Source organism: Balaenoptera physalus (assembly GCF_965194825.1).
Source record: "Balaenoptera physalus genome assembly, chromosome: 4".
Taxonomy (NCBI): Eukaryota; Metazoa; Chordata; class Mammalia; order Artiodactyla; family Balaenopteridae; genus Balaenoptera; species Balaenoptera physalus.
In genome coordinates, this window is record NC_138891.1 from 51,000,726 (window position 1) to 51,015,860 (window position 15,135).

A 15,135-nucleotide genomic window follows, 5' to 3' on the forward strand; every position below is an offset into this window, starting at 1 on the left:
TCCCTATCCCAATTCATAGACACAAGCATTGCACGTCTGACATCGACCTTTCCAAAACAGACGTACAGTGAGTTTACTCAAAGAAATATTAGGAGGTAAAGTATGATTGTGTCTAATGAAGAGGCTAAGAGAGAATAAAGAACTGGTGGTTTTCATTAGGCAGAGTAATTTATACGTGTTTTCCAAATTGCACTTAAAAAAAAATACCGGTCTTTATTACTTGGAGGCAAAATTATCTTCTGAAGAAGATTATGCAGAAAGAGTACATTTTGATTAGCTATAAACAATAGGTTATCGTGTATAATTAGCTGGACACATTAATGTTTTTCACAAGCTTCCTCATTAATGAAAACTAAGCAATGAAGAATGACTTGAATTAAATGGTCAGAGAGGCTAATTTTTACCTCTCTAATAGGAAAACCCAGAAGAATCAAGTATACTTTTTAAGTCGTAGATTTTATATCTTCTCTCAAGTGTATATTTATTCTACATTAGCCTTTATTAACTTTCCCTTTGAAAAATACCTTATATTCTGAACACAGTTGACACAAGGGGAAGAGGATACTTGGGGGTCCATGAAACTCTAACCAATCAATCAAATGGAAATGGAAATTCAGGTGACTGATGACTACATTTTCAAATAAGACCAATATTCTGTGATCTCCCTGGAGAACACCGGTATCTGCAATTAGAAAGGATTTAGTCCACACTGATGTCACACATATAACTGGGGATGGTGGTCCACTCCCCTAAGGAGACTGAGGCTGAGAGCAGTTAAGCGGCTCTTCAGCAACACACAGTGGTGGCCACGCCAGGGCCAGAAGTCACAGAAGTCGGGAAGTAATCTGATTCCCTGTGCATGGCTCTCCTCCTCAGGGAATGCTGTCCTGGAAAGGTAGGGGAAAGCGTTACCTCGAACCCTGGTCCGTTCGCTGGATCCTGCTTGTGACCCAGGTTGAGAGCCTCCTTGGGAGCTGGGCTGGGAGCTAGGGGTGCTGGAGCTGGAGGAACTGCCACTGCTGGTCCTCTGCAAGGGGCTCTCCACGATGGGCTCAGTTCTCCGGAGGTCAGGGTTGCTGCATGGACAGCAGAGCACAGAGATTACACTCTCAAGACCTTGGCTCTGGTAGACACAAGCATAGTCCAGTCCCATTCCCAGTACAAAGGGGTAAAGAGAGTACTTATATGCCCTTGCATTACAGGGGTCAATGGTAATGACAGTCATGCTATCCTCTGTGGAGCTCCTGGCCAGATTCTGCATCTGGATGGGAAGAACTCATGACCTAACTCTTGGGTCATCACACCGAACGTATTAGCTCTGAAATGGTGAATCTTCAAAGGAGGCTTTCTTTTAAACCCCTTTTCCTATTCTCATTGTAAAACACTTGAAAATATTACAAGGTAAAAATAAGGAAGCAATGTATGCAACCTCTGAATCGAGATACTCAACTATATTTTACTGGGTGGAATATTATCTTCTAGTCTTTCTTCTTTTGTATGTATGGAAGCACACTGTATATTCAATTTTGCATCTTGCTTTTTTCCCCTTTAGACTGCATTGTGAGCAGCTTCTTATGCTTCTAAAAACAATAATAGCTGCATAGTATTCCATTATATAGATAAATTAGTTCAACCATTCTTCTATTGTTAGGTGCTTCCAATACATTGCTATTATACATAAAAGTGAAATAACCATCTAGATGCATACAAATATTCACAATCACATCTCTCCTAGAACTGGAATTCTTGGGTGGAAGGGCATGAACTTAGGTATGTATGTGCACATATATACGTATGTGAATGTATAAACATACTGCCAGTTTTCACTGAACTGTATGAGACAATCCATCTCACTGAATTCTTACCAGGCTTTATTATGAACAGCTAACTAATTTGTAAAAAATTGTATTTTGTTGTTTTAGTGCAGTTTTTAAAAATTAAGTGAAGTAAGTCAGAAAGAGAAAAACAAATACCATATGCTAACACATATATATGGAATCTAAAAAAAAAAAAAAAAAGGTTCTGAAGAACCTAGGGGCAGGACAGGAATAAAGACGCAGATGTAGAGAATGGACTTGAGGACACGGGGAGGGGGAAGGGGAAGCTGGGATGAAGTGAGAGAGTGGCATGGATATATATACACTACCAAATGTAAAATAGATAGCTAGTGGGAAGCAGCTGCATAGCACAGGGAGATCAACTCGGTCCTTTGTGACCACCTAGAGGGGTGGGATAGGGAGGGTGGGAGGGAGACGCGAGAGGGAGGAGATACGGGGATATATGTATACATATAGCCGATTCACTTTGTTATACAGCAGAAACTAACACACCATTGTAAAGCAATTATACTCCAATAAAGATGTTATTAAAAAAATGTAATTCTATGCTTTCCTTTTGCTCTGCCCATTTCAGGAGTATATCAAGTGGGTAACAGGTACTCTGCACTGTGTTGGGTGTCAGATGCTTCATGTATAAATGTGAAAATAATACGGTCCCTTCCCTTGAGACACCTGCAGTTTGGTCTGTTAAAATCTGGCCACAAAATGGCATCATTAAAGCAGCAACAAAAGCAAATAATTTCTTTCTGAAAACACAAGAGTCTTGCTTTGCAGTAACGTATTTGGCGAAAATATTTGGTCGAGTTGCAAAAATTCTTAAATATTGGGTTATTAGAAGACATGCTGGTGGTCCTGGAAAACATGTGAAAATAAAATATGTCCTCATAATTTATTAATTTTGATCATACAAATGTAGAATTTATGACAATATTCACCTCTTAAATTTTTTATGGTAAAGGGGTTGCTAAGTCAACCTAACAGTAAAACTGACTGCAGAAGTGAGTGCTGGTAAACTTAAGGAAAACTTAAAAAATTCTTGATATTTTTATGGCACTCCTTTGAGTAGTAATTATTTTTGTGAAAACTGCTAGCATTTAATTGATTGAAATAGATTTGGATCCATAATGGAAATACCCTCCCGCCTGTTTGGAGAGTACCTAAAATGATAAATGTGTGATAACTTCTGCAATACGCCACCTTTCAAATTTTTCATTTTTTTTTCAAAAAGAAACAATCCTATCTCCTTTCATTCCCAAATAATGAATTCTTCCCCACTGCCCTCTTTCATTAAACAGTAGTGGTCAAGAATTATTTATGTATAATTAATAAATTCTAAAAATATTTTTTCTAAAAATTATATTACGGGTCAAGGGTGATGGGCATACTAAGGTTTCTTGGTGGTTGCTCTCATTTTGTGGAGATGTAATGTAGTGTTCTTTGTATGAAAAAAAAAAATCTATGAAAAGAATACAGTTCAGTGAGTTCTGAGTATTTTCCCTGGCAGCTGTGGTGTGGTAGCAGGATCCAGCTCTTTGCTCGAATACAGCACTCCTTTGATCATTTAACCAAAACCTTTCTATTAAACACCTGCTTTGTGAGACCAGTGGACCAGTCTGAGGGATGGAGGAGAGTACAGGTCACAGGGCAGACAGTCAAGGTACAACATAATCCTAGAGATGAGACAGGTGCAGTGGAGACAACAGCCAGCAAGGCAAAACTCCATATGTTGTGTGAGCATCTGCAAATGGTGTTGGAGTTTAGGAAACAAGGCATGCAGCCTGGAGCGGTCAACAGTGGTGTCAGGAAGGAGACAGGACTTGATTAGGCTTCAGAGGGGTGGGGGCAGAGTGTGAGCAGACATCGACTGGGGTTTTCCTGGGGCTTGTTGATGTAAAGAGGACGCCACCCTGACTGGGTACCAAGTCTGCGTTAGGAAACCCTGGGAGAGTGGGTCATCAGAAGAAATGGGCGGCTTATGCAGCAATGGCCTTAAAGTCTGGCAGAGAACATGGGCCTCCCAGGGCCGGCTTATGAATGACTGGTCAGGACGGAGGCAGGCTGACCAGATAGGAGGCTTCTGCCATGTTAGATGATAAGGCCCAGGCCAGGGTTGTCCTGGCATAAAAGAGTGGCCTGGGCATCAGCAGAACCAGCCGGGAAGAACCTGCATCTCTGACTGGGGCTCAAGGGCCTCTTTCAGTGTGAAGTTAATTGGATCCCATGGGCATTAAATCCCCGACCTGGGCCTTGTTAGTACAAGTCCCCTCCAACTGGAGCTAACCAGTGTGGGCGCCGATCTTAATAGGGTGCTATTTTTGCTGCTGGAGTCTGAAAGAAGTGTTTAGTTTCTATGTAACCACACATAGAAAGAGGGAAACCTTTAAAATGCGTTTCTACCATATTTGCTTTTTTGGTAAAATATGAGTGTTTTGAGAAAATGTCACACTGTTCATATTTTTCTCTTCCTTATTATGTTGTAATTTAGTCTGGCCTAGGGGCCAAGGGGGCTGAGATAAATGTTCTTAGAGGGGATCAATCTTAGAAGAATTCCATGAAATAACAGATTTCCCTTGTTCATATATGAACTGAGCCTACTCAGATCCAAATGTGTAAAAACGTGAAAACATTCATATAGATTTCTTTAAATGCTAACTTTTAGCTCAGACATTTGCCATCCTGCAGAGAATGCTGTTTGGTCTATAAAACACACAGTAAAGTGAAAATTATTCCATTTACTTGAGTCATATAAAAAAGTCAAAACAGAAAATTAGGACTACAAAGTGATTTCTTGGCCTAAATACTAGGGCCAAGTCTATAATTAACTGGCTGCCCACCAAAATTCATTTTACTTTGTTCTTTGATGACATAGCAAATGAGAACAAACAAGCCATAAGAAGACAGGTTTGGGATGGGATGGAGAATTATTTTTTGAAATTAAGCATTTAGTCATTGGGTTTTGACTGGGTGTTACTGGATTAATTTAAATCTTTTCATACTCTGTACTTGTTTAATCAAATTTTAATGTGCTTTAAAAGAACACATGAATCAAAGTTAAATGTTAAAGTGCATGGAAGGTTTTAAAACAGAAGTTTAAAAAATGAACAAATCAAATCATGATTTAAACTCAACTGTTCACCTTGACATTTAAGGCAGTATAAGGCATTTGGGAGTCTATACAGTATTGCAAAGGACAAAATATTTAAAAGCAACCCTTTTTTTTATGGCTTTACAGATGGGCAGTTGTCTGACAAATGGTACAAAAATAACTATGAGGACTTTATTAGAACCAATAGAAAATAAGACAGTCTCTAAGTTCAGTAACAGCCTCCCTCTCACTCCGCTCCCACCGCCCGTGAATCACGTCTCCCATTGTCTGTGCCCCTGTGTATTTCCTTTACACACTGACTCTGGGCTTGGCCGTGTGACTTGTGGTTGCCAATGGGACATCAGTAAAGATGATAGAAGCAAAGGCTTCAAAAGTGCTTGTGTATTGGGGCTTTCCCTCTTGGGATGTTGTCCTGAAATCACCAAACAGTCAAGAAGCCCAGGATGAAAGACCACGTGAAGGTACAGCTGACCTATCAGCTCAGTGCAGCTGCATAAGCGAGCCCAGGTGAGACCAGCGGAACAACTTTGCAGCCAACCCACAGAATTGTGAGCAATAATAAATCGTTACTATCTCAGGCCACTATGTCTTGGCACGCTTTATTATGCAACAAAGGTGAACTAAAGCCATCTCTAGCACAGTAAATATGCCAAATCCCAAAACGTTTTAAAATGCAATCCAATCTAGAGTTGCAAAGTCTGATTCACATCTTAAATGCTGGTCACTTAGAGATACGTGACAGCAAGGGACAGGCTTGCTGGGCAGATTGTTCCACAAGGCAGAGATAGGGATTCTCCATCCTCCCCCTCCCCTGCGATGCCTCTGACTTTCATTGCAGGTAAGTAATTATTACCTCTTAGCTCACTTCCTCTCTACCTTCTCTGTAAGCAGAAAAACGTTAGCTGTCTTCACAAGGTCTGCATTCTTTGTAAAAAGTACAATGTTTAAGAGGTTCCAAGGGAAAAGCACATGTTTTGCAAACCACTGACCATCAAACACCAGTTATCTTAGGGCCTTAATGTCATTAAAATAACATTTCAGAGGGAACAAAGAGTTGCTTTTTATTTGGCTATAGAATGACAGTTCTCTTTCTTTACGGTTGAGAGAGGGAAAAAGATTTAAAGTTGAAATGATGCTTGATCTATAGCAACTAAAATTCTAAACAACTGATCTAATGAACACAGCCTTGAAGGCAGGGTTCAAATGAGCAAGAAGCACTGATAACTGGGGGCTTATCACTGCTCGAAGAGGGGGACTGTTAAAGTTCAGGCCGGCAATCCAGGCTGACATTCCTTTGGCTCCCTGGTCACAGTCTGCTCCAGGCTTCCTCAGCTGCTCACAGCACCAGCTCAGCGTGAACCTGACGAGTCACTGGACAAAAATTGCTCATTGATGACTCCACTCAGATGAGCTAGCTTCTTTGCCCTCAAGGGATGAATGTATTTAGTGCAGTTCCATCTTATTTATGGACTGACCCCTTCCTAAGGCTTTTCATGGCAAGAGGAAAATGAAAGCTTTATGATCAAAAGCATTCCCTATTTTAGGATCTGTAAAAATAGTCATAACCTTCATTTTCAGTCTCTCCTCTTTTTTTTTTAAAACGGCAACCTATTTTATTTATTTATTTATTTATTTTTGGCTGTGTTGGGTCTTCGTTTCTGTGCGAGGGCTTTCTCCAGTCGCGGCAAGTGGGGGCCACTCTTCATCGCGGTGCGCGGGCCTCTCACTATCGCGGCCTCTCTTGTTGCGGAGCACAGGCTCCAGACGCGCAGGCTCAGTAGTTGTGGCTCACGGGCCCAGTTGCTCCGCGGCATGTGGGATCTTCCCAGACCAGGGCTCGAACCCATGGCCCCTACACTGGCAGGCAGATTCTCAACCACTGCGCCACCAGGGAAGCCCCTCTCCTTCTCTTTGACTAGCAAGAGTCCTCTTATGAACACAATGAAGACGGATACAACAGCCTGCCCAAGTTCCTTTTTATAGTCTCAGCAGAGGCCATTTGCTATTTCAGTTGATCCTAAAAAGGAGTGTACTCTTCATGAAAAATCTGAGGGAAGCTTGATGAACTATAGCAGCAAACAGCATCTGTTACCACATAAAATCTGCTCAGATACTGTAAGGATATTGTTTATTTTCCAGCTTCTTCTCTTGAGACCTCGACACCAACCAGTAGATGGATGCAACTTCCTGACTGTAGGAATACACAGGGTTGGTAGACAATTCTAGGAGAGCACAGAGCAACAGTGGGAACATCACGGTATTTCAGTGACGTTCCTTAATGCCAGAGGTGATCTCCTCATGAGAACTAGTTCTTCTGTAATTTGCCAGACTAGGGAAGTTCTGCAGCTGGTGGCTACAGCATTTCTTTGGCAATTACTTTGTACTGTCTCAATAGCTCCCATGGCACATTTCTTGACCTGATGCTAAAATCATCTCAGATCAGGCCATTTTGTTTGGCTGGCTTCATGAAACGGTCTCTGAAGTAATGGTCAGGGGCGCTGCACCCAGACTTCTATGTGTAGTCTTACTCCCACATTTACAAAACTGCCAAGTAAGGTAAACCTGGTTGGATTCTGGGCTGATTCATTCGTTGACTCTGTGACTCACTGACTCGTTCATTCATGAGCCCTCACTGTACACTGACTTCTGTGAAAGGCTACTGAAGAAATAAAAGACATGTGTCTGGTCCACCAAAGCTTACAGTCTGGGTGGCCAGCCAACATGCCTCTGAAGTGAAAAAAGAACAAAGACATTTTTTTAGGAAAGCAACAATGACAATGGTAGGTGGGGACTTCTCCCTTCAACTTACCCATCTTCCTTCCCTTACCTTGCTCTGATGGGTTGAGATCCTAGTCTGGGTCCCAGAGCACTACCATTTCCAGGAGAATTCTTTCTCGCTAATGCTGGGGATATAGAAGTTGTTCTTTGAGGCACCTGAAAGAAAACCAGAATTCAGAAATATTTTCCATAAAATAGCTACCGCAGGGTTCTGCCTGAAAAGCAGCCTACTCCTTTCCTAAGATCTGCCAGGAGATACAGAACTATCAGAAACAGGAAAGAAACATCTTGCATTTCTCAAAGAAATATTTAACTCCCTAAACAAAATCAAACGAAAGGCAATGAGGCACATTTCAGCCACCATTAGGGAGTACAAGGTGCTCAATTTTAAAAACAAATTTAGAAACAGACCAAGTGAATTATTTTGATTCACTGGGCTAAAATAATTGATTTCCTTCGTTTGCACAAGAGTGGTGGATATCAGAAATTTCTCTGGGGTATCATTAACTCAGCTGATCATTGGAAATTGCATCTGATGAGACATCCGGATAAACCGAGTTCCATTTTTAACTCACAATACAACTGATAAACAGGTAAGGAAATTATGAAATCTGGTGAGAAATTAGGGTATCAGGCTAGAACTTAGGACATAAGCCACATGTTAGTGAGCTCAGAAAAACTACTGCAGGAGATCCTGAACGGTTCCACTTCCTAATCAACTTGCAATTTCTAATTAAAAACAAACCGCCAGCTCTGAACTTTGGAAGGTCAATTTGCAAACGTAATACAAAACAGGACTAATACTGAAAATACTAGAAGGTCTTCAAAAAACTATGTGAATATCAGTCAGACTGTGAGGTACAGTAGGAAAACGTATCATTAGCTTATCTGTCAAGGGCCTAAGGTAGAATTCAAGTATGCCTCATGTTATGAAACATTTTCTAATGAAATCAAATACTGGTAAGTGCACCAAAGGAGTCCAACATGAGGGGAGAGTAGAGGAAAAACTTACTTTATGAAAAGTGACTAGGAAATGAAAATGTACATCTCCTGTGACAGCTGGTTGGGCTAAACATTCATCAGCTGCTTCAAATTTTATTTATTTTTGGAGGCCCTTTTAAAGTAGGTTTATGTTTTGTACTAGGTATTTTTAAATTATGCTTTGTTTTAATATTATGTTTAGTATATTAAATGATATTTAACACTAATACGGATCTTAATGGTTATTATAATACATTTTAAGATAAAGACCTAGAAAGATGAGTCAGTGAAGTGAAGCAGAATAACCAAATCAGTGTTCCCACCTGCTCAAATTAAATATTACTATCACTATTTTTCCTTTTGCACTTGGTCAATTGAAATAGTTGTAGAGAGAGAGAGTCTAATGAATTATTAAAACCTAAAATCTTTGTATTGATCTCAATTTTTTCTCCCAGAGATATAAGTGTGTGCCTGCGTGTTTTTAGAGAGTGGACCAATAACGTCAAATGTTTCCCTAGCTCTCCTGTCTGCTCCTCTGCCCATCCTATTTTCCAGATTGAACTTTGCTCCATAAGTAACCTTTTCTGATGGCATCTCTGCTTCCACAAGATGAGAACAACAACAAAAGAGCCATTATCAGCTAATTTCATTTTCAAAATAATGGAAATCCTGGTATAACATCCTTCTGAGAGGAAAATGAGGAAAAATATTTGAAAATCATTGGGTAAAAAGGTCTTATTTTTTTTTGGAATCAACAATGGCATCGATTTCCGGAAATTGTGGGACATTCCATTTGTCATAGCTCTTATGCTGAGTTCAGGAGAAAGGGGAATCCTGAACGGGGAAGAATCTGATGCAAAAATTTCTACAGTATTTTGATATTTCCAGGTTGTCTGTAGTGAGATGCATGGCCACGTTTTAGGACATTTTTTGGAATGTACAACAACTTGGTATAGGCAAAAACAAAACAAATGAAACCAAACCAGTGGAATGGCTGGTCATTTTACCCTAGAGTTTAATCCTCAGTAATCAATTAAGGCTGGAATTAAATTATAACCTGGCCTAGAAGGAGCTTTCCTTAAGTGGAGCCAACTAAAATATTCTAAGAGCATTACTATCTTCTGGACATTTGAAACCTGTTTTCACTTTGGGTTATTAAAAATAGGAATAAAAAAATTCTTTACTTTTTAATCTGGAAATTTTAAATTTGTCTAGACATAGATTAAGTCATCGATGAAAATATCCATATTATTCTATTTCTTAAGATGGATAGTTAAAAGAACAGTTTGGAATGCTTGGGGTTGCGAGTTCTAATTCTGGATACAGGATATATGCTTCCAAGTCATTCAGTCTACCTGAGCCTCCATTTCTTTGGGGAAAATGGAGATCAGAAATGATAAACGACAATCCAAGTCTTATCTTGGGAATGAGGAGGGACCAAAACAAACGTGAGAAGGGACGGTGCTTTGGTGCCAGGTTCTTCAATACTATGAATGGTCTGGAACAGGGGTAATAACAATGATAAGAGTAATAGTAATAGTAATAATAATAATAATAACAAACAATGATGACGATGATAGTGATGTTGATAAAAACCCCAGTAATATTACCTTTGGTGGAATGTCTTCTTCCTGTCGTAACCAAGAGCTTCGGTCAAACTTCTCGATGCGAGTGGGGAGAGGCGGGTTTTCAGAGGTGGGATCCGAGTTCTGGCGTGGCATCTCCACACGGTGAGAGCTCACGTTCAGAGCCTCCTGAAACCCAGAGAGGCCCTTCGTGGGCTGCTCGTGCACCGACTGGGAGGCGGTCAAGGCAGGTCCCTGGGATTTCACAGCTACCAGATGTGGGATCTAAGCATCAAACCAACATCACAGCAGTGTTATTAGAAGAAAAAGCAGATCAGCTAGGACCTCACTCAGGGGAAGGGAAAATAAAATTTCAGGGAGAAAGAAACGGAGTACACAGAGCCCATCACAGTTCTCTGCAGCATGCTTTTCAAAGCCCTCTTGAATTTCCCATTTAGAGCTGGAGGGCTGCACCAGGGTTCCTGGCAAAGAGTTAAATGATTGACTTGGGACTGCTAAGAAGTCAGTGAAATAAGTGTCATGATAATGATTTTTAGTGAACATTTATTGAGCAGCAATACAATATATTTACAAGCACTTCTCTTCTAATGCTACAAACTTCCTCCTTTCAACCTCCTAACTTTGACTTCAGAGAGTGCTCTGTGAAACAAGAATTGCTCTGAACATCTTACTTCTTGTGAACTCACTAAATCCACCATGAGATGGACACAATTATTTTCCTCATTTTACTCATGAGAATGTAAGGATTAGAGAGGGTAAGTAACAACCTAGATTTCACAGTTAATACGTGCCAGAGCCTGGAATGTAACCCACACATATGCTTAATTGTAGTTCCGGTATTGTAACCCCACAGCCTAACTGCTACACTATCCTGCTTTCTGGTGAACTGGCTCTTACCAGCTAGGATATTATATATCTCTTGACACCAGGACGTTTCTTTTAGAGTTGTGGTAAGTCTCACAATTTGACATGTGTTGATGTTGTTCATGCAGGGAAGAAATGTAGTCTTTAGGCAGAAGTGCGGCTTTTTAAGACAAATCATGAACATCTAGAGTTCAGAGTACCCTTTACCATTAGCACTGTTCACACTTCACTGTTTGTGCTCATGTGAGCCTGAGTCCCCCTCCATCACATAGGTAAGCTCCTCAGAGACAAGAGCCATGTCTGACCTCCTATCTCAGAGTCTAGCACTGTGCCTGGCACGTGAAGGTGCTCAGTCAATCTTGGCTGGGAAAACATCTAGAGTACTTTCTAAATTAAACTGTTAATTCCACAAACATTAATCTAGTATCTGCTTTGTACAAGGGACCTACCAGACCCTCTTTGGATTGAAATCTCAGTGCCCAGACTGCTGGGGAGCATTTCTACAGCCCTCCGCCACCAGCCTGGCTCCATTCCTCTTGCCCTTGAGGTCTTATCCCTGGAGCAGCCCTGTCCCAGCCTCTTCAGACCATCCTGGGTCTGAAACCTGCAATGTTATTCATTATGGTTCAGAGGAAATTCTCAAAGTCCAGTTCAGTGGAATGTTATGCTTCAACCAGAATAGAACTGTAACCAATCAAATTTATATTAAGGGTAAATATCATTCAATATATTAAGTATTAATATGAAAACAAAGCCTATCTTACAAATATGTAGTACATGCACCCCAATGTTCACAGCAGCACTGTTTACAACAGCCAAGACATGGAAGCAATCTAAATGTCCATCGACAGAGGAATGGATAAAGAAGATGTGGTACATATATACAATGGAATATTACTCAGCCATAAAAAAGAATGAAATATTGCCATTTGCAGCAACATAGATGGACCCAGAGATTATCATACAAAGTGAAGTAAGTCAGAAAGAAAAAGACAAATACAATAAGGTATCACTTATATGTGGAATCTAAAATATGACAAAAATGAACTTATCTATGAAACAGACTCACAGACATTGAGAACAGACTTGTGGTTGCAAAGGCGGAGGGGGTTGGGGAAGGAGCGGATTGGGAGTTTGAGATTAACAGATGCGAACTATCATGTATAGAATGGATAAACAACAAGGTCCTACTGTATAGCACAGGGAACTATATTCAGTATCCTGTGATAAACCATAATGGAAAAGAATATGAAAAGAATGTAATATATTTATGTTTAACTGAATCACTTTGCTGTAAAACAGAAACTAACACAACATTGTAAATCAACTATACTTCAATAAAATAACTTTTTAAAAATGTAGTACAAAACACAAACCTACTTTAAAAGAGCACCCAAAATAAAAACAAAAATTGAAGCTCCTGAAGAATGTTTAATCCAACTAGCTGTCACAGGATATCTACATTTTCATTTCCTAGTCACTTCAATAGAGTTTCATAAGTTTTCCCTCTACTTCCCCCTTTTACAGGGCAAAAGTACCCTAAAAGGTCAAAGTTAGGGGCTTTTTAAAGAGGAAGTTTGTGTGTTAAAAGAGAAGTTTCTATAAAAATGTACCCCATGGACAAGCCTCTTAGATAGCCTCATCCACCAGAGGGTAGACAGCAGAAGCAAGAAGAACTACATTCTTGCAGCCTGTGGAACAAAAACCACATTCACAGAAAGACAGACAAGATGAAAAGGCAGAGGGCTATGTACCAGATGAAGGAACAAGATAAAACCCCAGAAAAACAACTAAATGAAGTGCAGATAGGCAACCTTCCAGAAAAAGAATTCAGAATAATGATAGTGAAGATAATCCAGGACCTCATCCTGGAAAAAGAATGGAGGCAAAGATCAAGAAGATGCAAGAAATGTTTAACAAAGATCTAGAAGAATTAAAGAACAAACAGAGATGAACAATACAATAACTGAAATGAAAAATACACTAGAAGGAATCAATAGCAGAATAACTGAGGCAGAAGCATGGATAAGTGACCTGGAAGACAGAATGGTGGAATTCACTGCTGCGGAACAGAATAAAGAAAAAAGAGTGAAAAGAAATGAAGACAGCTTAAGAGACCTCTGGGACAACATTAAACGCAACAACATTCACATTATAGGGGTCCCAGAAGGACGCGAGCAAATATTTGAAGAGATTATAGTTGAAAATTTCCCTAACATGGGAAAGGAAATAGCCACCCAAGTCCAGGAAGTGCAGAGAGTCCCATACAGGATAAACCCAAGGAGAAACACACCGAGACACATAGTAATCAAATTGGCAAAAATAAAAGACAAAGAAAATTATTGAAAGCAGCAAGGGAAAAATGAAAAATAACATACAAGGGAACTCCCATAAAGTTAACAGCTGATTTCTCAGCAGAAACTCTACAAGCCAGAAGGGAGTGGCATGACATATTTAAAGTGATGAAAGGGAAGAACCTACAACCAAGATTACTCTACCTGGCAAGGATCTCATTCAGATTCGATGGAGAAATCAAAAGCTTTACAGACAAGCAAAAGCTAAGAGAATTCAGCACCACCAAACCAGCTCTACAACAAATGCTAAAGGAACTTCTCAAAGTGGGAAACACAAGAGAAGAAAAGGACCTATAAAAACAAACCCAAAACAATTAAGAATATGGTAATAGGAACATACACATCGATAATTACCTTAAACATGAATGGATTAAATGTTCCAACCAAAAGACACAGGCTCGCTGAATGGATACAAAAACAAGACCCATATATATGCTGTCTGCAAGAGACCCACTTCAGACCTAGGGACACATACAGACTGAAAGTGAGGGGATGGAAAAAGATATTAAATGCAAATGGAAATCAAAAGAAAGCTGGAGTAGCAATACTCATAGCAGATAAAATAGACTTTAAAATAAAGAATGTTACAAGAGACAAAGAAGGACACTACATAATGATCAAGGGATCAATCCAAGAAGAAGATAGAGCAATTATAAATATATATGCACCCAACATAGGAGCACCTCAATACATAAGGCAACTGCTAACAGCCATAAAAGAGGAAATCGACAGTAACACAATAATAGTGGGGGATTTTAACACCTCACTTACACCAATGGACAGATCATCCAAACAGAAAACTGATAAGGAAACACAAGCTTTAAATGACACAATAGACCAGATAGGTTTAATTGATATTTATAGGACATTCCATCCAAAAACAGCAGATTACACTTTCTTCTCAAGTGTGCACGGAACATTCTCCAGGATAGATCACATCTTGGGTCACAAATCAAGCCTCAGTAAACTTAAGAAAATTGAAATCATATCAAGCATCTTTCTGACCACAATGCTATGAGATTAGAAATCAATTATAGAGAAAAAGACCATAAAAAACACAAACACATGGAGGCTAAGCAATATGTTACTAAATAACCAAAAGATCACTGAAGAAATCAAAGAGGAACTCAAAAAATACCTAGAGACAAAGGACAATGAAAATACGATGATCCAAAACCTATGGGATGCAGCAAAATTAGTTCTAAGAGGGAAGTTTATAGCAATGCAAGCCTACCTCAAGAAACAAGAAAAATCTCAAATAAACAATCTAACCTTACACCTAAAGGAACTAGAGAAAGAAGAACAAACAAAACCCAAAGTTAGCAGAAGGAAAGAAATCATAAAGATCAGAGGAGAAATAAATGAAATAGAAACAAAGAAAACAATAGCAAAGATCAATAAAACTAAAAGCTGCTTCTTTGAGAAGATAAACAAAATTGATAAACCATTAGCCAGACTCATCAAGAAAAAGAAGGAGAGGACTCAAATCAATAAAATTAGAAATGAAAAAGGAGAAGTTACAACAGACACCGCAGAAATACAAAGCATCCTAAGAGACTACTACAAGCAACTCTATGCCAATAAAATGGACAACCTGGAAGAAATGGACAAATTCTTAGAAAGGTATA

At 39.6% G+C, this 15,135-nt stretch overlaps 1 protein-coding gene across 4 annotated transcripts in view; it reads right to left on the minus strand.

Annotated features, from left to right (window-relative positions):
• TNIK (TRAF2 and NCK interacting kinase) overlaps positions 1-15,135 on the minus strand; it is a 406,211-nt gene that overhangs the window by 46,855 nt on the left and 344,221 nt on the right. For all 4 annotated transcript variants that reach the window (XM_082458916.1, XM_082458915.1, XM_082458918.1 and 1 more), the window contains 3 exons: positions 10,314-10,553; positions 7,772-7,878; positions 913-1,076 (listed from right to left, as the gene is read on the minus strand). In XM_082458916.1, coding sequence (XP_082315042.1) covers positions 913-1,076; positions 7,772-7,878; positions 10,314-10,553 — 511 coding nt within the window. The remainder of the gene's footprint in view (positions 1-912; positions 1,077-7,771; positions 7,879-10,313; positions 10,554-15,135) is intronic.